Raw genomic sequence first — 25,698 nt, 5'->3', positions numbered from 1 at the left:
ACAATTTTGTATCATCTGCAAATTTGATTCTCACTCATATTTCTTTCCAGATCATTTATAAATATATTGAAAAGTAAGGGTCCCAATAGAGATCCCTGAGGCACTCCACTGCCCACTCCCTTCCACTGAGAAAATTGTCCATTTAATCCTACTCTCTGCTTCCTGTCTTTTAGCCAATTTGTAATCCATGAAAGGACATCGCCACCTATCTCATGACTTTACTTTTCCTGGAAGCCTCTCATGAGGAACTTTGTCAAAGGCCTTCTGAAAATCAAAGTGTACATCTACCGGTTCACCTTTATCCACATGTTTAACTCCTTCAAAAAAGTGAAGCAGATTTGAGGCAAGACTTGCCTTGGGTAAAGCCATGCTGACTTTGTTCCATTAAATCATGTCTTTCTATATGTTCTGTGATTTTGATGTTTAGAACACTTTCCACTATTTTTGCTGGCACTGAAGTCAGGCTTACAGTCTGTAGTTTCCTGGATTGCCCTTGGAGCCCTTTTTAAATATTGGGGTTACATTAGCTATCCTCCAATCTTCAGGTACAATGGATGATTTTAATGATAGGTTACACATTTTTACTAATAGGTCTGAAATTTCATTTTTTAGTTCCTTCAGAACTCTGGGGTGTATACCATCTGGTCCAGGTGATTTACTACTCTTCAATTTGTCAATCAGGTCTACCACATCTTCTAGGTTCACCGTGATTTGGTTCAGTCCATCTGAATGTATTCCCTTTTATTCTCCATAGGGATTCAGTGTTTATCCCATGCCCCTTTGAACTCCTTCACTGTTTTTTTTTTTTGTCTTCACCTCTTTTGGAAGGGCATTCCAGACATTCACCACTCTGTGGAAATATTTCCTGACTTTGGTTGAGTCATCGCTGGAGTTTAATTTCATGACTCCCTAGTTATATTAATTTCTTATACAAGTAAACTTTTTTCCATTGGAGCAATTACAACATTTTAGATATCTGAAGCTCTGTATCATACATCCCCCCCCCCTTGCACCTTCTTTCTTCCAAGGTGTACATGTTCAGATCCTTCAGCCTCTCCTCAAGTTTTCCAGTGTTGAGCCCCACCATTTTGGTTGCTCTTTGGGCTGCCTCTATCCTGTCTTTATCCTTTTTGAGATACAGGCATCAGTATTGAACACAGAACTCCAGGAGAGGCTTCACCAAGGACCTATACAAAGGCATTATCAGTTTCTTTTATCTTTTTTAAACTGGTTATTCCTCCATGCAGCCCAGCATTCTTGTTTCAGCTATCACCTTGTCATGTCGTTTTGCCATCAGATACTACTACACCAAGGTCCCTTTCCCAGTCTATGTGCATTAGACTTTCACAATCCATCTAAAGCTCTTTTGGATTGCCACACCCCAGATGCATGACTCTGCACGTCTTGGCATTGAATTCCAGCAGCCAAAACTGACTACTCCTCTTCAAGCTTTCTTAAACCACTCTTCGTTCTCTCTACTCCTTCAGACATGTCCACTCTGCAGATCTTTTTCTGTTTGTGGATGATACTAATTTCACCTTCTATCCTTTCTGCCAGGTCGCTCACAAAGATATTAAACAGAATCTGTAGCATTCCACTTAACACTGTTCACTCTTAGAATGGCTCCCTTTGCCATTACATGCTGTCCTGTCAATCAACCAGTTTGCAATCCACGCTACTACCTTGGCACCCACTCCCAAGCTTCTCATTTTGTTTGAGTGAGACCAGATCAATTCCATGATCCAATTCTCTAGTCACACAATAAAAATTTGTCTGAGACCTTCCCCTGGTAAATCCATGCTGCCTCAGGTTGAGCAGTCTACCAGATTGTAGATAGTTCACTTTCCTTTCCTTCAGCAGTCTCCATTAACTTTCTCACCATCAAGATGAGGCTAACCAGCCTGTAGTTCCAGCCTACTCACTGCTTCCACTCTTGTGAAGCAGGACAACCACTGTCTTCCAATCTTGCGGCACCACTCCCATTTCCAGGGATCCATTGGGCAGGTCCTTCAGTGGACCTGTCAGCACATCTGAGCTTCCTCAGGATGTACCTAGTCTGGCCCCATGACCTTGTCCACTTTGTTTTCCTAGCTCTTCCCATATGTTAACTTTTTTTAAACAGTTTCTTCTACCCCATCTCCAGCTGTGGTCTTGTTAACCAGCAACAGTTCTTCCCCAGGGTTGTCTTTAGTAAAAACAGAACTGAAGTATTTGTTCAATATTTTGGCCATTTCTTAGTCTCTCCACACATTGATCTTTGTCACCTTTCAGTTTCACTGTACCACTTCAGACCTTTCTCCTTTCTCTGATATATCTGAAAAATGTTTTCACCTCACTTTATCTCTTTGGCAATTCTTATGTCTGACTTCTTGCTTTCTTGATTTTTGTTTCTCCCTGTTTCACCAGATATTCTTGTTCTTTTTGGGATCCTCTTTCTTGAACACTGTTTTTGCATTTTTCAGCCACCTCCTTTGAGAACCAGATCAGTTTCTTGCTTTTGTTTACTTTTCTAACAGATTTGTTGCCTTTGTAACTGCTCCTTTTAGTTTGGCCTATTCCACCTCTTGTTTTTTTTTTCTTCTAGGTCTCCCAGGTACATCCCCATTTCGACAGTCCATAGTTTTGAAATTCAAAACTCAGGCCTTCATGTGACTTCTTTGTATCCTATCTACAATATCAAACATTTGATCACTGGTGCTGAGGTGGGCACCCACCTGGACAGATATTATCCCCATTAGTGAACATTAGGAGGAATAATTTCCTCATGTATTCAGTTACCATTTGTTTGAAAGAGCCCGTTGCAGGGCATCCACTATCTCCATACGTCTGGTAGACTTCACAAAAGATTCTCTGGTCTGTCCGGCAGATTAAAATCTCAGTCACTTCTTTCCCACCTTTTGGATGACTTCAACCAGATCTGTCTAGTTCTGTTTTGAGCCAGAAGCCTGTAAACCATTCCAGTAAAAATGGATGCACTATTCTTTTTATAGGATGGCCCATAATGCTTCTCTATCCCTATATTCCTTGCAGTTCAGTTGCTTGGATATTTAAGAGCTGCTACTTCATCCCCCCCCCCTTCTGATCTCTGTCCTTAAGTTATAGCCAGATATGGTAGTATCCCAATAAAATCAGACTTGTCTGGGACCTTCCCCCTAGTGAATCCATGCTGCCTGGGATACAACAACCCACTAGATCATAGATAATTCACTCTTCCTTCCTTCAGCAGTGACTCCATTAATTTTCTCACCCCTATGGTGAGGCTAAACAGCCTGTAGTTTCCAGCCTTTTCTCTACCATGCTCTTTTCTTGTCACAAGGCACCACACCAGCTTCCAGGGATCCGTTGAACAGGTCTTTCAGCAGACCTACAGCACATCTCTGAGCTTCCTTCAGTAGCCTGGAATGTACAACTTCTAGCCCAATGGCCTTCTCCACTTTGTTTTCCTAGCTCTTCCCATACATTCTCTGTCCACTTTGGGCCTCCTTTCTTTCTGATATATCTGAAATGTTTGTTTTGCTTTACCTTTTTCACAATCTCTTCTCTGCTTAACCTTTTGCTTTACTGATTTTTCATGGTCTTCCTTAGGGAAGACTATCTGAATTTGTTCCTCTTTGGGGGTCCTTTAGATTGAATGCTGTTTTGCCTCTATCAGATGCTGCCACCTTTTGAGAACCAGATCTGGGTTTTTCTCTTACTCTTGTGTACTTTTGTAACAGATTTGAGCCTTTGTACTAGATCTCTTAATTTGGCCCACTGTTCCACCTCACTTTCTTAGTCTAATTCTTCCAAGAACATCCCCATTTTGACAGTCCATATTTTTTATATTCAAAACACCTGTTTTGTGTAACGTCTCTATTTTGTGATATGAAACCATACCATCTGATCACTGGTGCTCAGGTGGGCACTTGCAGACAGACATCCTTATTTGTGAGCACTATATCACTCTTCCTCATGGGTTCCATTACCATTTGAGCAAAGCCCTTGAAGGGCATCCACTATCTCTACTTGTAGATTCTGCAGAAGGGATTCTCCAATCTACAACCAGCAGATTAAAATCTCCAGCAAGCAACAATTTTCCCACTTTTTTGGATGTCTTTGACCAGAGGTCTGTAGATCATTCATGTAAATGGAAACCCAATCTATTTTTTTAATCTTTTTAGGACAACCCATAATGCTTCTTCCCTTCCCCATTTCAGTTGCTTGGATATTTGACATGAAGAGCTGTCACCCTTTCTGTCCTTAAGTTATAGCAAAGGATGACTGTATCCCAGTCATGACTCTGTGAACCATGTCTGTCTGCTTCCACCATTAGGCCCTGCAGGTCTGATTTTTATTGCCCAGATTAGAAGCATTTGTGGTTTATAGCTTTAAAACCTTTCTCCCTTGGTTTGCTGCTCTTCCTAGTCACCTGTTCTTGAGCTGACTTTTTTTTTTCTCCTCCCACTTGTATTGGTTGGGGGTGACATTCCAATTTTTACCTACTAGCAAGAATTAAAGGAGACTATCTAGGATAAAAGATTCCAAACCATGCAGAATAGAAAGGAATTCTGCTGAAATGTCTTGAAGTAGGAATTACAATCAGTTTTAAACTGGTTTCATTACTAGCCATACCCAACAAATTCAGATCACATGACATTTTTCTTGGAGGTTAGTATTGGTGTATCAATGGGGTCTGCACTGTCTGTGATATTCTTATCTTATGTAAGTTACTGGGAGCCCAGGAATTGAATTTCACACAATGCTGATATACAATTCTTTTTCTCAATTACTAATTCTTTTTATCCTCCCTAAAACATTTGATAAAAAATTTGTTGGCAAACATCAATTTCTGAAACTCCTTGGGATGTTCATACAGTTAACCAGATGTTTCAGTGATCTAAGTTCCATTAACTTTCATGGAATACAAATCTCTATAGTTTCAGTGCTTAACTTAGCCTTGAATCAAAGGCTGCAGCCATCAGGCCGATGCAGAATGCGCAGGAGAGCCAGCGAGCGCACAGGCCACTCTCCTGGGCACGCGATTCAGGAGGGTGGCCTATGCAAATTAGGGCCTGTGGTAAAAGGCGCTTGTGTCCCTAGTGCCTCCTTTTTGACAGGAGCAGCAGCTGTCAGCGGGTTTGACAGCAGACACTCAATTTTTCCAGCGTCTTCTCAAACCCACTGACAGCTACAGGCTCAGAAAAGACGCCAGCATATAGAGCATCAGTCTTCCAACCTGCAGGCTGCGGGCAGATTTTTTTCTGTATACTTCCCCGGCGCCAGCAGGATTTAATTTTTTTAAGTAAAATGTGCGGCTTCACTGCACATCTTGCTTTCTGGATCGAGCGAGAATAACTAATAGGGCCATCAACATGTTTGCATGTTGCGGGCACTATTAGTTTCGGGGGGAGGGTTGGCAGCACGTTTTCGACATGCTATTACTCCATACTGTATTGGGGTAATAGCGTGTAGCATACTGGAGCACACTGTACTGTATTGGCCCGTAAGATTTCAGTAGTATTCAGGATACTGAGCATCAGTAAATGATTGTGCCTAGTTCTAGAAGAGTTCTTAAGTGTCTTAACATCCAGAGCTTATACTGTTATCTTTCTTACAGGCCTATACAGTACAGTGCACTCCGGTGGAGCACACTGTTAGCCCGGGTTTGGCCACACGTTTCACGCGCTAGCTTTACACCTTACACGGTAAGGGGTAATAGCATGTCAAACATGCGGCCAACCCCCCTGAAACTTATAGCGCCCGCAACATGCAAATGCTTGTTGATGGCCCTATTAGTTATTCCTGCACGATCTAGAAAGCAAAATGTGCAGTGAAGCCTCACATTTTTACTTTAAAAAATGAACGCCTGCCAGCGCCGGGGAAGTGTCCAGAAAAGCAGAAAACTGCTTTTCTGTACACCCTCCAACTTAATATAGTGATTAAGTCAGAGGCCCCAAAAGTGAAAAAAATTTTAAAAAATAATCTGCCCACGGGTCTGAAGACGGATGTTAAATTATGCCGGCGTCCGTTTTCTGAACCCATGGCTGTCAGCAGGTTTGAGAACCGATGCGGGCAAAACTGAGCGTCGGCTGACAGCTGCCACTCCTGTCAAAAAGGAGGCACTAGGGAAGCACTAGTATTCCTAGTGCCTTTTTACCACGGGCCCTCACTTAAATACTGGATCGCATGCCCAGAAGAGTGGCCTGGGCGCTCACCTTGAGCACCAGCTCTCCCACCAATTTTACTTTATCAGCCTGTTAAATTGTTAGTTCTGCTGCACAAACCTTTTCAGGCTGTTCATGATATCACATTATATAGATTCTTCAAGAGTTCCACTGGTTACCCATAATTTAGAATTCTGTATAATTCTAATGATTATCCATAAATATTGGAAATTGCAAATTGTTTGTGTAGGAGCAGCCCTATACATGTATAGTCCACAATGCATGGCCACATCAAATTTTGGTTTTATTGCTTTCTCTGATCATCCTCTGCAGCAGGGATCTTCTGTTAACATTCAATCCTTTTTGGCTCGGACTTCATATAAGTCAAATAGCCTCTTCAATAGACAGTTGATTACCAAAGTGAGTACAATTTTATCGAATGTTTCTACTAGAAAATTACAGCTTTAAATGGAGATTTTCTATCTGATATTAGTCAAGTAGGAACCTTCATAAATGCCCTGTTCCCTCTTATATTACTACTCCAAATCTATTGGACTCTGGTTTAGAAGCTAACTCAGTCAAGGTGCATCTTAGCACTCTTGGAGCATATCAGGAAAATACACATCCTGTATCCCAGAAACCTACAGTTGCCACACTTATGAAAGATCTAACTCATCTAACCTCCCCCATTAAGGATGCCACAATCCTAGGAGTAAGCGTTTAAAAACTTAAAATAGAAAAATCAACATGCAGAAAGTTCTTGCACAGTCCCCTATACAGAAATACTGTAACAAGCATTTAAGTCGGGGTGAAAGCTGTAAGTGCCACCCTAGAGAACTTAATAGGTGCAATAAATTGTTCCTCCTGAACATACCCAGATCAGTCCAGAAACGTGGGTTGTGTATCCCTACCAGCAGGTGGAGTCAAACAATTAGAACTTCGGGCACTGCTACATAACAAGTGCCACCTGCAGTCACTCAGTATTTCTGACTCCAGCGGGTGGTACAGATGCACACCTACAGTCTTTAGTTATATTTTGTTTGAATTTAATTTTTTGGTTTACGGTCACTTCCTGAGGTGTTTGGACACCTGGCCCATGAAGGTGCCTGGGAATTGGATATTCCTATCAGGGTTTCACCTGCCACAGTTCCATGTCTGACAACCAGGGGCTCCTGGCTACTCACCACATCTCTGCTGCAGCTGCTCCCTTGTCTCCTGCAACAACTTGTGTCTTAAAGTTTAATTTAAAAAAAAAAGTTTTTGCTGCTGCTGACTGAGTCTTCAGTGAGGTAAGGAGAGGTCCAGGAGGGACCAGGTCTTTTAAGGCTGGCTGGGGAAGCTGTCAGCAGTGTTCCCCTCAGCTCCTGGGGCTCCGGGTCTTTTTCTGAGGGCAAGGGTGAGTTTTTCTCCATGTGCCTAGTTTGTTCACTGCTTCCCTGCTGGGGGCCTTGTGACTTCACTATAGACAGGCTCCTTTCCTGCGGCACAGCTGTGTGCGTCCTTTTTTTTTTTTTTTTTTTTTTTTTTTCTCCTCAGCCAGTCTCTTAGCCCACAGCACGAAAAGTTTGTTTTTTCTGGTCCTGCCTGACTGGAATTCTCTGCATCGTGGCTCTGAGCATTTATTTTTTTGTTCATGCACTTTTCTATTTCACTTCAGACTATCAGCACGCTGCTGCAGATGGGACCAAAAACAGAATTGCAGGCCTGCAGCGCATGTGGGTCACGCGGCCAGGAGTTAGATGTGGCCTTATGCGCAGAGTGTTCAGGGTTAGAGGGCTCTTTAGGCTTCTTGCCTCCTCCCTCGGAAGGGAACATCTGAATCACGTTTGTGGGAAAAGGATTCTCTGCCTGTTCTAGCTCTGAGGGTTGACCTCACTGAGGGAACGGATATCACCCCAGCTGACTCTCCAGTGTGGGAGGGGGACCCGGAGGGGTTTTTCCCAGAATTTGTCCTACTTATGTACCAGGCTTTCCTGGCAAGGAAGCGCTCTGCGGTAAAGCAGCCCGGTCTCCTGGGGGCAGGTTCAGACCCACCTGAGAAAAGAGGCTGGGGTACAGACCCTTGTCAGCACATCTCTGATCAGGCTCACCCCACAGGGAATTCTCCCCAGAGTTCGCAAGATCTGATCCTGGCAACGCCAGCTTCTGGGGTAGTAGGGGTGGCAGATCCAGATCCGCGGCTGGATCCGACTGATGTAGATACTGATCCGGATGAGCCCAATGACCCTCCTGTGAAGGGGGATGACCCTAGCATGGTGTATTTGTTCAAGCAGGATGAATTAAGACCCCTTATTCCCCAGGTCCTTGAAGTTCTGGGACTTAAGGTTTCTCAAGAGTCTGACAACAAGGGCATCAATCCAGTCCTCGACAGCATTAGGGGTCCCACAACATCTTTTCCTCTGCCTAAGAAGGTTCACAAACTAGTGACCCAGGAGTGGGAGACTCCGGCTTGAAGGTGGGCAGAGCTGTGGCAAAACTGTACCAGTTATTTGTTTTGGATTTACTGAAGATTCCAAAGGTGGATGCCGCAGTCTTGGCAGTCACGAAAGACCACTATCCCGGTTGCTGGGGCAGCTACCCTTAAGGATTTGCAGGACCGCAAGCTGGAGATCCAGTTGAAGCGAGCATTCAATGTTGCAGCACTAAGCCTTCAGGTGGCGGTTTGCACTAGCCTCATCCAGAGGGCCTGTCTGCATTGGGTCCAGGAGTCAGCTGCTGGGGCTGGTACAGGCGACAGTGGGGCTCTGCAAGTCCGCCTGCCTAGAAGCAGGCATCGCTTATGTTGCAGATGCTTTGTATGATCTAGTGAGTACCTCAGCAAGAGGTATGGTGTCCGCAGTGTCTCCTCTGGCTGTGAAATTGGGTGGCAGATTTGTCCTTCAAGTCCCAGCTTTGTAATCTATCCTTTAAGAGCAAGCTCCCCTTTGGGAGGATCTGGATCAGCTAGTAAAGCTACTTGCCAAATCCAAGGGCAATCGGTTGCCGGAAGATAAAATCTTCTAAGTCTTCCCTCTTCGAGCTAGGTTTTGGGACTCACTGCTTCAGAGTGGGTAGATACTCCACACCTCCTGCTTCTAAACCTGCTTCAGGACGCCAGCAGTCCTTTGGAGGGGTCGCAGGTCTGGAAGAGATTCAGGTCATCTTGGTGCAGGAAGTAATAACCCCCAATGAAGCCACGAGCACCCATTCCATTGTCAAAGCTGTCTGAGGTAGATTATCCAACTTTACACGAATGGGCAAGAATTCCAACAGACCACTGGGTCTTAGAAGTGATCAAAGATGGGTATGCATTGGAGTTCTTGCACCTGGTCCAGGAGGTTTTTGTGGAGTCCCGAGTGGCCTAAAGTGTCAAGTGAGAGGCGGTCTGGGTGACTACGACTTCTCAAGCTCAAAGCTATTGTCCCAGTTCTGGAGGCTCAACAGGGTTGAGGTAGACACTCTGTACTTTGGTCCCCAAGAAGGAGGGCACGTTTCGGCCCATCCTTTATCTGCATAAGGTGAACCATTGCCTTCGGATTCCTCGCTTTCGTATGAGAACCCTGAGGACAGTGATGGCCGTAGTTTGAAAAGGGAAGTTTCTTGCTTCTCTGGACCTCACGGAGGCGTATTTACACATTCTGATCCAGCTGAATCACCAGAGGTTTCTGCGGTTCAAGGTCTTGGGACGACACTTCCAATTACAAGCCCTTCCATTTGGTCTCGCAACAGCTCCTCATGTTCACCAAGGTGGTGGTGATGGCCTTCGTCAGGAGGGAATCTTGGTCCACCTGGACTGGCTGATTCACGCAAAGTCTTGTGAGGACTGCGAGAGATCAGTGCACATGGTGATGTTCACATTGCGATCCCTAGGTTGGGTAATCAATGTGCAGAAGTCACTTGGAACCCACTCAGAAGTTGATTTATCCCAGAGCACAATTCGATACTTTGGGCAAAGTGTTTCTAGCGGCAGACCGAATAAGGAAGTTGCAGGAACAAATACATTCCCTTCTTCAAAGGAACAATCCCACAGTGTGGCATATTCAGGTCCTGGGCTCCATGGCTTCAACCTTGGACTTGGTTCCTTGGGCATTCGCTCACTTAAGACCTTTACCACAAGCACTTCTGTCTCGCTGGAGCCCAGTGTCTGAGCAGTTCCATCTACCAATGCCTCTACTTCCGGAATCCAGAGCCAGTCTCTCTCATGGTGGCTGTCACTGGACAATCTGGAATGGGGGGTGAATTTGGACACTCTGAACTGGCTGATCTCCACCAATGCCAGCCTCTCAGGTTGGGGGGGGGGGGGGGGGGTTTGTGTGCAGACAGGTCCACCCAAGGGCTCTGGTCAGCGATGGAAAGATCCTGGTCCATAAACCAGCTCGAGACCAGGGCTGTACATCTGGCCCTGTGGGAGTTTCTTTCCTGGATCCAGGGCAGAATGGTGCAAGTCTTCTCAGACAATGCGACAACGGAGGCATACATCAACTGGCAAGGCAGGACTCAAATCCCACCATAGCAGTGGAGGCACGTCTTCTGTTCACCTGGGCGGAGCACCATCTCGAGAGCATTGCCACATCCCATGTCGTGGGAGTAGAGAATATGCAAGCCGATTATCTCAGCTGTTAGCAACTAGACCCATGGGAATGGGAACTCTCTCAAGGCATGGAATCTCATTTGTGCCAGATGGGGAACTCCTCAGCTGGATCTGATGGCAATGCAGGCGAATGCAAAAAAGTTCGTTTTGTGTTTTTCAGCTTTCGCAGAGAACAGAGCTCAGTGGGCATAGATGCTCTCCTGTGTCCTTGGCCCAAGGGGATTCTGCTGTATGCCTTCCTGACCTGGCTTCTCCGTCACATAGAGCAGCACCCGGGAAGGGTGATTCTGGTGGTGCTGGATTGGCCACGTTGTCCATGGTTCTCGGATCTGGTACGCTTGGCTTTAGAGGGGTCCCCTTCAGCTGGCTCATCTAATGCATCTGCTCAGTCAGGGGCCCATATTTTTGATCAGGAGGATCGCCTCTCTCATGGCTTGGTTTTTGAGAGGTGATGTTTTACGCTTGAGGGGTTATTCAGAACAAGTCATTTCCACCCTCCTACAAGCGAGATGTCCAGCCACCTCTGGCCTATGTGAGAGTTTGGAAGCTTTTTGAGACGTGGTGTCAGCATTCCTTCAACCCTTTAGCGGTGCATGTTCCTCAGGTTCTTGACTTTCTGCAACAGGGCCTCACTAAGGGCTTGGCGTTCAATTCCCTTCATAAACAAGTTGCAGCTCTAGATGCCTTGCGGGGAAATTTTGATGGCTATTTGCTGGCAGCGCATCCAGATATTGCTCTGTTAAGGGGGTTAAACATTTGCACCCTCCCATTCATTTGTGTCCAGTTTGAATTTAGTCCTGAGGTCTGTGGTGCTCCTTTCGAGCCTCTTCGTGGAGTTTCCCTGAAAGATTTGACTTTGAAAACTGTTTTTGGTGGCAATTTGCTCAGCCCATCAGATCTGTGTTGCAGGCACTGTCTTGGGATCCCTTTTTTCGGATTTACGACTATCGGTTGTTAACGTATGTTTCTGTCCTTTGTCCCTAAGGTGGTTTCAGCCTTTCACGTTAATCACTGTGGAGCTTCTGGGGTTCCTTAACTGGTTCCGGGAGTCTTCTCAGAACAGAGACCTTCATTTTTTGGATGTACCTTATTGTGTTATCTGGAGGCTACCAATGACTTCAGACATTCTGATCATTTGTCTGTTCTCTTTGGTGGCCCAAAGGGGGACAAAGCATCAAAGGTGACCATATCTTGGTGGATTAAGGAAGCTATTGTGAGTGGCATACATAGCCTGAGGATGTCAGGTGCCTTTGGGTCTCAGAGCTCATTCCACTAGGGCTCAGGCTACCTCCTGGGCAGTGTCAGTTACTGTCGCCTCAGGAGATCTGGAGAGTGGCGATGTAGTAGTCTATTCACACTTTTACGAAACATTACAGATTGGATGTTAAGGCTTCTGATGAACTGTCCTTTGGGGAGAGTGCTTCGTGTGAGTCTTTCGGGTTCCCACCCAGTGTAGGGTGGCTTGGGTACATCCACTTTTCTGGACTGATCTGGGTATGTTCAGGAAATGAAAATTGGTTCTTACCTGCTAATTTTCATTCCTGTAATACCACAGATCAATCAAGGCCCACCCCTTTCTTCAGATTCCGAAAAACTGTCTATCAGAACGTGCTTAAGTTTTTTGGGGTTTGTTGAAGCTCCTTTTTTTGCATACATGATTCATGGAGCAGTTGTTGAGTCTGGCTTTTGCCAGCAACGAAGTGGTCCAGAAATTTGGTTGGGTGCTACCCTTTGTTTAGTTCTGTTAGCATGGGCTTGGGACAGGTCAATACTGAGTGACTGCAGGTGGCACTCTTGTTATGTAGTAGTGTCCAAAGTTCTAATTGTTCTGACTCCACTTGCTAGTAGGGATACACAACCCACTTTTCTGGACTGATCTGTGGTATTACAGGAACAAAAATTAGCAGGTAAGAACAAATTTTCATCTATTTTGTCGTACATGACAGCTACATCACAACACATGCTTCATCTCCTGCCAGTATGCAGCTGGATTCTTTTAATGTAATCCCTGATGTATTTTCTTCATGGTCTGCAGCAATTGATTGAAATGCCTTAAATGACTGGTCCATTGTACCTACTGCAGCTGCTATATTTTGGAATGAGCCAGTGGCAAGAAAATGCAAGGTGTGATAGGTGGCAGTTTTCAGAAAGATCCAAGAAACCAGAATGCACAGTAGCAGATATCCTTACTATTTTGAGAAGGCAGTGGGATCCCTCTCCACTTCCCCCCCCCCCCTCATCCCTAGAAGTCTCCTTCAATATCTTCAGTTTACTGCCAGTCTTACTGTCTTCACCAGTAGATAGTGGCAGCAGGTTTTTCCTGTGGGCTAGTAAACTGCTGTCTCCTTTCATTGATTTTGCAGTAGTTGATGTTGCTGCTCCTCTTTTCCTTATACCCTGGCTACATCAATCCTTTAGCAAGTATAGCTGGTGTAACGTGTCCAAAGAATAAATGACTTGCAAGCACGTCTCCATTTTTTCCATGCACCTAATTTTTCTACAGCAGGGTAATCTTTAAACTCATCCAAACATTTTACAAAGCATGGTCTTTCACTTGATTTGATAGTATTGCCAACACTTGAGACCACACACAAGGGCAAACTGTGTTTTCCAAATTGTACATTAGACTGCAGAAAACCTTTACTGTTCTAACAAGTCATAGTCTTCATGTTTCAGTTGTCTAGTCCAGGGCTTCCCAAACCTGTCCTGGGGACCCCATAGCCAGTCAGGTTTTCAGGATATCCTAAACAAATATGCGTCAGACAAGGGTTCACTTACAAACAGCTCTATACCCTTTCAGGACAACTTCAAAGTAAGGTGAAAAAGCATCAATTCAGAGCTACCTAGCCTGCCAAGCCTATATTTTGTGCTGCTTCCATTTAAGATATTTGCAAGACTGTCACCTGGTCTTCTATCCATACACTTACTGTTCATTATTGCCTAGACAATGCTTCATGCCAAGACAGCAGTTTTATTCAAGTAGTTCTCAAGCTTAATTTCAACTCTCTCCAAGCTTTATTATCTAGGCCAAATGTTTTTTTGGGTTTTTCACTACTGATGTAAAACCAGTTTTCATGGAACCCTCAGCTTGGGAGGCCCCACTTATGTGACTGATCAAAGTAGCTTACTTATAACAGGTATTCTCTATAGAGAGCAGGACAAATTGGCCACATTCCTAGCCACCACATCTGGTTAGCTTGTTACAAAGGCTGAGACTCCTGTGGCTGCACAGGAATACACATGCATGCTCAGAGCCTTCTTTGTTTTGAGTTGTGAACTATTGTCTTCATGCTATTGTATGACACTCACTATTATGGCTGATTTTTCTGCTGTCTAAAGAACACCTATTATCTAGAAACTTCTTCATTTTAGATATACAATGCATTTCCAATGTAGATTAATGCAGAAAACAAGTGTGTATATATAATTGCAGCAATGGTCAAATTTGGAGGAAATTATACCTCTAATATTATGTAGGCTTATATGGTAAAATGTTTAGCTTTTCTCTAGACACACAACAGTTAAGTTCTCCTTACTTCCTCTATCCTTTATTTTCTGGCTACCTCAGCCCCCAAGTTCATTTCTCCTTGTTTAATGTAACTTTGCTTCTTTTTGAATGGTTTGTTAAAATTTTTGCCCCTTTGTTCCTTGTAAACCGATGTGATATACTTATCATGAATGTCAGTATAGAAAAGAGTTAAAATAAAAGGACCTGGTGGTCAGTGGTGTCAAACTGAGCTAACAAAGTAAAACTAGGACATATTCATGGTCTCTGTCCAGGCCTCTCCTAATATCCACAGTAGAAAGCAGAAGCTCAGTGCTATGCAAGTTTTGAAAACAAAATTGATGGTCCAGTAGTTGGTGGTCAAGAAAATAATTTAAGTTGCGTTATCACCAAAAGGTTTATAGTTCATGACGACTAAAGGATAGTGTTTTTGTTTTGGGTTTTTTTTTAATTAAAGGGTGAATTAAGACCCTCTTATGGCTGGCATAAGATCCTCCAGGGACTAAAGATTAAATGAAAGGTGCAATGTCTTTAGAAGATGGTTGCAAATATGTACTACAAATGTTAAGACCTCAAAGGGTTTAAGTAAGAGAACCTTAGATCTCAGTAATTGTCCAGCTTTGATCCAGTCTCAGGGTCACCTAATGGAGCAGAAGCTCAAGAGATGAAAGATTGAAAGAAATTTTCTTGACTTAAGACATTGCTATCTATTAAGAGTAGGTGATATCAGCAGAGGGATCATGAAACTATTCCCTGAGCACATGGATTATGAAACCTCATGCAGCTGCTGTGAAATACCTTTCTTTATGGTTGTTGGGGTGGGGAGAGAATTTAAACAAAGGTAATATGGCATGTTACTTGTTTAAAGCATATAGTGATGATGTGTTCTGTTTCTGCAGGAGAATATATAAAAACATGGCGACCACGGTATTTTCTGCTCAAGACAGATGGTACTTTCATTGGGTACAAAGAACGGCCCCAGGATGTTGACCAGCTGGAAACGCCTTTAAATAACTTCTCTGTAGCCCGTAAGCATTGTCTACATTTTTTCCAATTTTGGAACTTAATATTTAGTAACTACTTCTTTTACACACTAGTTTGGTAGCAAATTTTCATGTCATGAATTCAGAACAATTCTAATCTGTTGGGTAGGTCCTTTTTTTATTTCATAGGATTTGTCCTAGTTAGCCAGCTTCTCGTAATTAGTTTACAGAACATGATTGATAGAGCTCTGCACCAATTTTGTCAATTCAGAAAGGAGATTAAAACCTAGGCAGTAAAATATACCTGTTGCATTAAAATATTCATGTTTGAAACAAGGTTTGCACACCTTTTGGTCAGGTAATTTGATATCCATACAGAATGTTTAGACAAGACCTACATCTAAGGAAGAGGAAGAAAGGCTTAATATGCAGGCCACTTCAAACCCAAATGCATTTCTCAATGGTTGTAAGACATTCATCTTTGGCACATAAAATGACTTAAAGCAGTTTTAATATTGACATTGCAATGGTGCTAGAACTATACTACAGTGCTTTTTCATGAAAGGAACTTTCTCCATGGACAAGCAAGAACAGATAAGTAGTTGAGGTCATCTGATGGCATTGAGAAGTAACATGCTCTTAAACCAAAAAACCTTTCAGAGCAAGCATGTGTTCTTCCACTGCTGCAGTTGAGTCTCTTCAGTCTTCTCAGCAAATTGATATTTTAGGCATGCTTTTTCCTGTTGCTGCAATTTTGTGTAAGCAAACTTTATTCCTCATTCTTCGGGTTTTTTTGTTTTTTTTTGCTTGCTTTCTGTTCATGTCAGAAGTCAAGGGCAGGCATAGAACCTTCAAATCATGCTAAAAATGGCAAGTTGGGATCTTCATGACTCATGCCTCAAGCTCACACATGAGAGCAAATTTGTGGCAGGATGTTTTCTTGAGCCCATGCTTTTTGGACCATGAAAAAGTACCAGATGTCCTCTCCCCTTAGAAAAGGGAGAATCTCCTTGAAAGACATTAGTACCAAAGGGGTCAGTCTTGAAGGGCTATAAGCAAAAGCTCCCCCTTTAATTTTGGTAATTTTAAAAAGGATATTCCTCATACAACACAAACTACCAAAAAGCATCTCACTGAAAATCCATTGACACCAAACCATAACTGTGCCATCTAGGCTTAGCATGGAAGGCTTAGTGCTGCCAGCACCATCCACTTCCTTACATTCGGTGCCAAAATTCATAAGTGCTGATAAATCATTTCTGTGCTGACACTTTTTTCTCATGGAGCTTTTTTAGTTCTAGAATCAAATTTATCTTAAGTGTTCATGGCTTCCTCTTCTGGAATGTCACACCTTTGTACAAAAATTGTAGTCTGCTTTTTTCAAAGCTTTACATGTCTCAAGTACTATCTAATTCTAAACAGGGTCAGAGCACAGATCTATCTTTGAAGCTCCTATAGAAAGCTTTTTCCCCTCAGTCACCATTAACTCCTTATCAAAAGGTTTGTCCTCTTCCAGAATTACTCCTGCTAATGGGCTCTTCAGTTAGTCTTTTGTTTTTTCCTTTTCATTCTGTTTAAATTGAAAGAACTTACTTGAAGAGCTGATGCGTCATGTCTTTAGATGAAGTGGTACTTCTAAGGAGGCTCTGGAGAAGGGTTGGATGGCAACCTGGCCAATTCAGACTGAAGACAGCATGAACCATAAGAATAAAGACTCGGCAGCCAGAATTCCAGAGTTGTAAATCTTATTCAATCACAGATACAGTGCTAAGACCTATAAGCAAAAATTTGGTAACTCCTTTCTACCTCCAGTAGCAAAGAATATTTAAAATAGTTCAGTGCCCAGGGCATACCATGGTCAAGCTCCTATATGATTCCTTGGTAATAGAGCCAGCTATGAAAATGGCTAGGAAATCTAAAACTTATTCTAGTAACTTTCCTGGAAAGTTAAGTTTAGTACTACTAAAACCTTTAGTCAGCAACTCGGGCTCATTCACTGTAGATAGTGTAGTATATGTAAAACATCTTACAAAAGATAAAGGAAGCTACCCAAGATCATGAACAGAATCATAACAAATTCTCTACTTTGAGGCTGAAAATGTTCAAAAAATATGACCAGATCAGTCTGATTTCATTTTGATATTTCTAGATCTTTTGGCTATATCTATAGGAACCAGGAGACTTGATTTAAAAGAATTCTGAGGACATGCATGATAAAATTAGCATATGTTACATGTTCTGGTGACAATTTAGTGCTAAAGTGGATGTCACAAAGGACCATTGCAATGTTCTGCAAACCTTAACAGCTATAGTAGACAATCCACCCAAAGGAGATATCAAAAAGTATTGAGGCTATTATATTCTCCAAAGAGATCCTTTCTTTTTATAGACTGCTGGAGCAGAGTACAATCTAGTCAACAGAATAACCTATGTTGTGAATTGGAGACAAATGTTACCAGAAGCAATCTGAACAGTTTCCTCAACCCTAACCTGAAATTGACTACAAGTTCCCCAGTCACTCTTTCATTAACTTCAAAACATTCCAGGTGGGGAAGACTTTTTTTTTTAACTTCTGAGGTAATCATGTTAACCCTTGCAGTTTTTCCTGAGCACTTGTCTGAATTTCTTTCCCACCTTTAACAGTTCCACATCCTCCTCCAAATAAGTTCAGGATTCTCAAAAAACCTTAATTCCCCATTGTTAGCTCAAGCAGTAGAACATGTCCTGCAGTCAGAGGGATGGGATTCTATTTCAGATGTTTCCCAATTCCAAAGAAATCAGGGTGACTTCACCCTGTAAACATCAGATCTTTAAATTTGTACTGTGAGAAAAGAACTCAAATTCGGAGTATGATCTTCCCTCATCTTGCACCCATATACCTAGCCACAGGTTACACAAAGTTCCTATGTTTTCTGTCTGGAGGGTCATCTTTAGTACAGTCCTGGTTGGTCTAGAGAAAAATTTCAGTGTTTGTTTTTCCTCAAATGGGCAACTACAACTGCCAAGCACTTGAGGAAAAAAATGTGCTAGTTTTTCCTTTGATTAATATTCAGCAGATCCTGTAAGGAATCAGACATCTCTTCTCAAAATATTGAATCTCTGGGATTCTTGGTGAATTTTAAGAAGTCCCACTTGATCCCAACACAAACTAGAATTCATTGAGGCACTCTGAACATGAGGAGAAAGCTCTTCTAGCTAAAAGATGATTGCATTGACAAATCAATTCCTGCTAAACTGGTGGGTAACTGACAGATGTCATGAAGTGGCTGACAATTTGTTTGAAATGTGGAGCAAGCACAGTGGCACTTCAAATATTGGAACTAGGATTCTCACCTAATGTCATGCAAAATCTCTCTAAGCTTCTCAAGTCTACCACCAAAAGGAATTAATCTTTGAGCCTACTTTGTGGTCAAACTTTCCATCCTCCACAGATACAATAGTCTAACAAAAGACTGGGGAGCCCATTCCAGTACACTTTGTTCTCAAGGCACCTGGATTTCTCAGCCATTTTCAAAGCACTACTGGTCTTTGGATTTGAACAATGGATTGCTTACCCGTGATTACAAGTAGCAGTGCTCTACATTGAGGGACAGGCTTGACCAAACTATGCAGAGATTCTGAAAATATGGAAATGGGCAATATTGAGAAATAAAACTAGGGTTTATTTTTCAGGGAAAGGTGACTTGAGGTTGTAGATCAGGAATTGCTCAGATATTCTCTTCACCCTAGCTCAACGAAATACCTGTTTCATTGCTGGGGAATCCTGCATATAGACTCTGCATAACCCTGCAACCACAAGCTACCTCTCTATTGCTCAGACAGCATACAGTTCCCTAGTGCCTGATGAATTTGTGATTCCTTGGAATAAAACCTTTGTTCTCTTCTCCCCCCCACCAATTCCTCTCATAAAAAATGGTGCTCAAGTTAAGTATAGAGGCGATTTATGGCTTTTCTGGCATCAACAGGTCACAACTAGTTTTTGTGGCTACAAAAACTAGTTGTAGCCCCACCAACTTCTGGAAATATTTTGAAGGCAAATCTGACTGCAACCTTCAGTTTGTAATGCTCACACCATAGATATTGAGAGCAGAGAAGTTCTGGCTACACCTCTTTCCTACTGAATTGAAAGTGAGAACTTACCAGGCGGTATTAGTGTTTCCCCGAAAATAAGACAGTGTCTTATAAATTTTTGCTACCAAAGATGCACTAGGCCTTATTTTCAGGGGATGTCTTATTTTTCCATGAAGAAGAATTCACATATTGTTGAACAAAAACATGAACATTATATTCTGAATAGTTGTCTGGTTATGCTGGTTTGTGATGACAACTAACTGAATCCTGCAGGGTAAAAAAAATCACAGCTGCATGCTCTGGTGTTCTGTGCGATGGGCATGCTCCCAAATAAAAACTTTGCTAGGTCTTACTTCCAGGGGAGGTCTTATATTTAGCAATTCAGCAAAACCTCTACTAGGTCTTATTTTCGGGGAAACAGGGTCTATAAAATAGAAAAGGCTTTCCTCGTGGTGTATCTCATAATGAGGATCTTTAGTTCAACTTCTGATATTCCAGTGTCTTTTTCTAATTCTGGATTAAAATCATGCAGTCACTTGAGTATTATAGCTTCATCTCTGTATTTGCAAGATTTGCCCATACATCTATCAACATGCCTCCCACTCAGTGGGATATAAATGTTTGTTTTTCTCAAGTGAGACATCCCTTTTAACCCTTTAGCAACCATAGATATATATGAAACTTCTAACTTAAATTTATTTCTCACAGTGGAAACTTTGGCACAAAGTGTAGGTGAACTTCAAGCCTTAGTGACTTGTGCCCTATATACAGATTTTTACAAATAGAATAGTATTAAGGACATGTCCAAAGTGTTTTTTAACGTAAAGTGATGTCTGTTTCATTTAATCAGTCTGTTGTGCAAATGTTTCCCCCAAAACCTTATTCCATTTGAGTAGGTCTTTGTATACCCTGGACTACAGAAGGGCCCTGTGTTTCCTGAAACTTTTTTGTCTAAGTCTCTGCAGCCAAGTCTAGGAAGGCCTTCCAGTCAAGTTGTGAACTGTTTCTTAGCATCCAGTCAGATGAATCCAGAACAAGTGGGTTGTGCACTTCTACTTGCAGATGGAGACATAACAAACTGACGTCACAGAATAAATACCCTTGTAGTGACAGCCTGCCAAGTATTCAGTCTCCAGCAGATGGTTGATGTGCAACTCATACTGGGAATTGCTTCTTTTTGTAAAGAAGAATGAAGGATATCTTGTGGTGATACCATAAGGTCCCTCCTCCAGTTGAGAATTCCTGAGGTGATTTCTGTGGTTCCTCAGATGTCTCTCAGGTAGATGGCTTTTTTTTTTTCCCCAGCCAGCATGGATTTAGCTGCTTAAGCAGCTGAAGTGCAGGAAGCAACGCATGGCAGTGACAGCATATGCCCTCTTCCCCTGCAGCCAGAGAAGTCTCTGTGCTCAACCAGGTAAGACTGAGCTCATAAGTCTAAAGTTTTGTGTTTTTATATTTAGAGATGTAAAGAAGCTTTGTAGTATAGGGTTTTTTCTGGCCTCAATGCTTGGCACACAGTTCAGACCTTGGTCGCACTCTGTGGGAGGTCTGACAAGGGCAGGTTGAGCAGCCTCTATAGGCTAGACACTACTTTGAGGATTTTTTGTTGTACCACATGGTAGGCCACAAAGGAATTTTGTGCGCTTTTCTTAGGCTGCCCTCTACAGGACTGTCAATTTGGCGTGTGCATCCAGTTTTTGGACACTTAGTCAGTCAGGCCTTGTATTCCATGCATCCAAGTTACATTGTGAGCTTAAATTGTTTGATATGCCTAGTGTTTGGGATGTGTGTGTGGTTTTTTTTTAAGTTAGATGCATGCCTTTGGCTACCCTGTCAGCCATAGTGGCACCTATGGCTAAGAAACCTAAATACCTTTCTCTTTGTGCAGCCTGTCATATTTAGGCATGTCTCAGGAGTGCCTGCTAACTTGTGCCAGCATTGTTTGGAGGCTCAGGAAGCCTTCTGACTTCACTAAGCCTGGCTCTTCCCAGCCAGATATAGGCCTGAGTACAAACTCAGGTGGGCTGCCTGATTTTTGGAACTCCCCTAACTGGTTCCTCAGCAGGGTATGGTTGCTCGGTGTACAGAGTACCTCCTGGATTGGATGCTTCTAACCTTTTTTCATGGGTAGCTTTTCCAGGGATTGCAATCTTCAGCCCTCTAATGATCCCAGAGTAGTCGAGGTAGGAATCTTGCCAGGACCTACTGTTAGGCACCAAAATACTGCTGATGCTGATCCTGACTCCCTTGAGGATGGTGAAATTCCTCCAGGATAGAAGCATATAGAACTATGCTCCAGTTCTTTCATTCAGATGAACTACCATCTCTGACTTCCCAGACTTTGAAAATGCTCAGTTCCTGGGGCAGATGCTGTGATTGAGCCAAAGAAATGCCATTTTGGTTTCCTTGTAAGGCCTTTTGTTTTTTCCCCTGATAGAAGCCATTCAAGATTTAATTGATCTTGAGTGGGGCACCCCAGAGGCTAACTTAAATGGGGGTCTGTTTTGGAATGCCTGTGCCCTTTGGATCCAGTGGTGAGAGTTTGTTTTCAAAGGTAGATGCACTTGTACATGCAGTTTAAGTAGACCACTATTCTTGTGGAAGGAGGAACAGCCTTGAAGGGTGCTCATAAGATTGAGACTATCCTTAAGCAAGTATTTGCAGTGGCAATGACCTTACAGGCCATTTGTTCCCTGGTGGCTTGATCTTGTTTACTTCTCTCCCAGGAGGCCAATGACTCTGGGGTGAACTCAGGGCAGATATGGAGCCAGCTGCTATCTTTTTGGCAGGTGCAGGCAATGATTTGGTCCACTCTTCAGCCAGAGTGGCTTCCATTGTAGCGGCCAAGTGTCAGTTATGGCTGAGAAATTGGTTGGCTGTTGCAACCTCTTTTTAAAGGCCTGCTTTTATTTGGGAGTGAGATGGAAAAATTGGCCAGTAAGTAGGTGAAGCTCCAGTTTCTCATTTGCCAGAGGATAAGCAGTTGCCATGTTTAACATGAGGTTAAACTAGGAGATCCAGGCATTTTCAGCCCTATAAAGGAACAACCCTTAAGAGAACTCTACCTTTAGTTAGGTCTCAGTCCTTTCGTCTGACAGCCAAGAAGGTGTGTGGGTTCAGGTAGTAGAACCTCCTGACCCTCCCAATGAAGATTTGCTGACTCACCCCTGGGAACAGGAGATGGGGATGCCTCTATTGAGGTGGGTCAGATCACAACCAATCAATAGGTCCTTGAGGTTTTGCAGTGTTCTTCGGGATGTGTTCAGTGACTCCCTGCCATTCAACACAGAAAAAGCAGCTAGTGGAAACTAAATTGGCAAGGATTCTCAGTCTGAGGGCTGTGGTTCCAGTGCCCAAGTTTCAAGAAAATACTGGTCTTATTCCATTTCATTGTGCCCAAGAAGGGAGGGTTCCTTTCGTCTCATCCTGGATCTCAAAGGTGTCAACCACCTGTGTGTGACACATTTTTGCATGGAAATATTGCACTCTGTAATCGTGCAGTTAGGAGTTTCTGACTTATTTGGATCTCTGAGGCATAATTTCATATTCCTATTCGACTAGAGCATAAACACTTTTTGCAGTTCAGCTCTGGGATGCCATTATCAGTTTTGGGCCTTGCAGTTTGGTCTGACCACAGCCTCCAGGACCTCCTAAGGTGATGGCGGTAGTGGCGGCAGAATTAAGATGGGATCCTCATACACCTGTATTTGGACTGGCTAATTCAAGCCAAGTTGCTGGAAGAGCTGCAGAGTGACCTGCAAGGTGATCTCCATATTACAGGAGCTTGACTGGGGGGTGAACCTGATCAAGAGCAGTCTTTGCCTGCTTAGTCATTGAATACATCTGGGTTTGGCTCGACATGAGGCAGGGCAGTGTCGTCCTGCCAATCATACATTCAGAAGTTGACAGCTCCATCTGAACACTCCATGCCCAACTGTGTGCTCCTACCTGCAAGTACTTGGCTTAATGGGGACCCTAGATGTGGTAACCAAACACAAAGATTCTCTTAATGAACAATCCCACGATTGAAATAACTTTGTATAGAAAGACGTGGTATTTGATAGTTTTAAACAATCACAACGCTATATAAATCTTTTTGTCAATATTTACAATGTATATTTAAGGACCATCATACCATCCCCAGTGCTTACAAGTTATACTTGCACTTTCTGCACTTTCACAGGGTCATGTTTAATCAATTGGTCCAACTGACATCAATGTTCAATTTTTTCATTTTTTGCTGTATAATAAAAAAGGCAACTTTCCTTATTTCCTGGTTATCGGGGTTGTTTATCCCGGGGCTGTCGGAGGCACTTGTCCGACGCGCGCGTTTCGCCAAAGCTGCTTCAGAGACATCCGATTCAGGCTCTCCAGATCCAGCACTTCCCCTCGCTTAACGGGGTATCTAAACAGCATTTATATTCATACAAAATGCTGCGGGTCCATAAATTTTTCTAAGATAAAAAAGCTTATAGTTAAGAAATTTTTAGTTTTAGCGGTATATAATTTTAGCAAAGCAACATTTAACGATGTATTTCTGCAAGTGGGAAAAAGGAACAAATTAATCTGACTCACCGGACGCCGACGCCTTCTCCCTGCTCAGAAATTTCAGCAGTGAGGCGGCTCGGGCCGGTCTGATTTTTAAATGCAATGGTTTTTTGCGTCCACCTGACAGTCAAATGATTCCTGGTTTCGGCGGGCAATCACCAAAAATGGAACCACTCAATGTCCTTATTCAGGCCACCAGGGATGACTGATTTCAATTGAAAAATCCACTTTTGCTCACATTGTCTTAATGTTTGAATACGATTCCCGCCCCGCCAATGTTGATTGATGATTTCAAGCACTGTCCATTTAATATCATCGAACTCGTGTTTACATTCCTTGAAATGAGAAACCAAAGGTTCCTCAACCCGGTTAGTATTAATACAACACTTATGTTCGGTAAGACGGGTCTTGATTTTCCTTTTAGTCATGCCCACATAAATTAAGGGACATGGGCAGAAGATCGCGTAAACAGCATGAGTCGAGTGGCAGGAAAATTCAGGCAACAAGATTGTCTTTCCCGATGCTGTGGTGATGTGGGTCTGGGATGATTTCAATGGACAGAGTTTGCATTTAGCGCAAGCTTGAGTTGGTTCAACGTTTATTACAGGTTTTGAGCAGTTTGAACGTACAACATGATCTCGGATGTTTTTGCCTCGAATATGCAATTCGTAAAGGTTGATTAAATAAAGGGTGGATTTGCTGAATAATCCTCCAGTGCATTCTCATGGCTCTACTGATAGGTGCTGAGAGCAAGGTATGCTTTAAAACCACAGTCTGTGGGTTTGATCCCGGCTCTGGATTTTTTGGCAAAAACAAATCTATTGGAATAGAGTGCTCGCCGATATGCCTTAACACACTGGGTTGGATAGCCGCGTTGTAAAAAACGATCAGCCATTTCCTTCGCTTGGGTCTTAAAATCATCGCGATCCGTGCATAGTCTCCTTAATCTGAGGAACTGGCCCACAGGAAGATTAGTTTTGAAGCTGGTTGGGTGGAAACTATCAAATCGAAGCAAATTGTTGCGATCATTTGGTTTCCGATATATAGATGTGGCTAGAGTGGTATCTTTTCGCTGGATCAATATGTCTAAGTAGGCTATACGATCCCGATGAAACTCCATGGTGAATTTTAGACACGATTCCAGATTATTTAGCCATTGATGAAATTCCTTCAGTAAAGCTAAAGAGCCTTCCCATATAACGAAAACGTCGTCAATATAACGTTTCCAACACTTCAGGTGGGGTGTCCAGCGACAATTTTCTATGTATGAAGCTTCAAATCTGGCCACAAAAATGTTGGCCACGTCTGGAGCCATGGCAGCTCCCATGGCTGTTCCACTAATTTGTAAATAAAAATCACCATCAAACATGAAATAGTTCTTAGTGTGAGATCAAGTAGTTCAATAATATAAGGAATTGGAATACGTTTAAGATTACTGTTGAGACCACATGGGACCACATCTAGGGTCCCATGGGACCCTAGATGTGGTCCCATGGGAGAAGGTGCATATGCATCCTTTTCAGTGCTCCCTGCTGTCTCTGAGGAACCTACAGACTTGGGACTACTAGATTTGGCTCCTACTGTAGGTGGAAGTCTCCTCCCAACTTTAGTGGTGGCTGCAGGCAGATCAAGTAAGGAAGAGTTTCCCTAGTGCCACAGACTAGCTAATATAAACAGATGCAAGCTTGCTTGATGGGGAGCTCACTGTCAGGAGCTGACAGTGCAAGGGTGATGGTGTGCAGGGTAGTCTAGATGGCATGTTTTTGCAGTTTGTCAGGCTGCAAAGTTGATCAGTCCAGATAATGTCTGACAATGCAACCACAATGGCTTATATCAATCAGCAGGGAGGAATAGTCAGCAAGTGTCACAGGAAATAGA

The 25,698-nt window shown here is 43.0% G+C and overlaps 1 protein-coding gene across 3 annotated transcripts in view; it reads left to right on the top strand.

The window, feature by feature from the left end:
* The window catches only part of AKT1 (AKT serine/threonine kinase 1), a 305,064-nt gene that overhangs the window by 121,600 nt on the left and 157,766 nt on the right, over positions 1 to 25,698 (top strand). For all 3 annotated transcript variants that reach the window (XM_029598073.1, XM_029598072.1, XM_029598074.1), the window contains exon 3: positions 15,118 to 15,246. In XM_029598073.1, the coding sequence (XP_029453933.1) occupies positions 15,118 to 15,246 (129 nt within the window). The remainder of the gene's footprint in view (positions 1 to 15,117; positions 15,247 to 25,698) is intronic.

This window comes from Rhinatrema bivittatum, chromosome 4, assembly GCF_901001135.1.
Source record: "Rhinatrema bivittatum chromosome 4, aRhiBiv1.1, whole genome shotgun sequence".
NCBI lineage: Eukaryota > Metazoa > Chordata > Amphibia > Gymnophiona > Rhinatrematidae > Rhinatrema > Rhinatrema bivittatum.
This window is presented reverse-complemented; position numbering and strand designations above follow the sequence as displayed.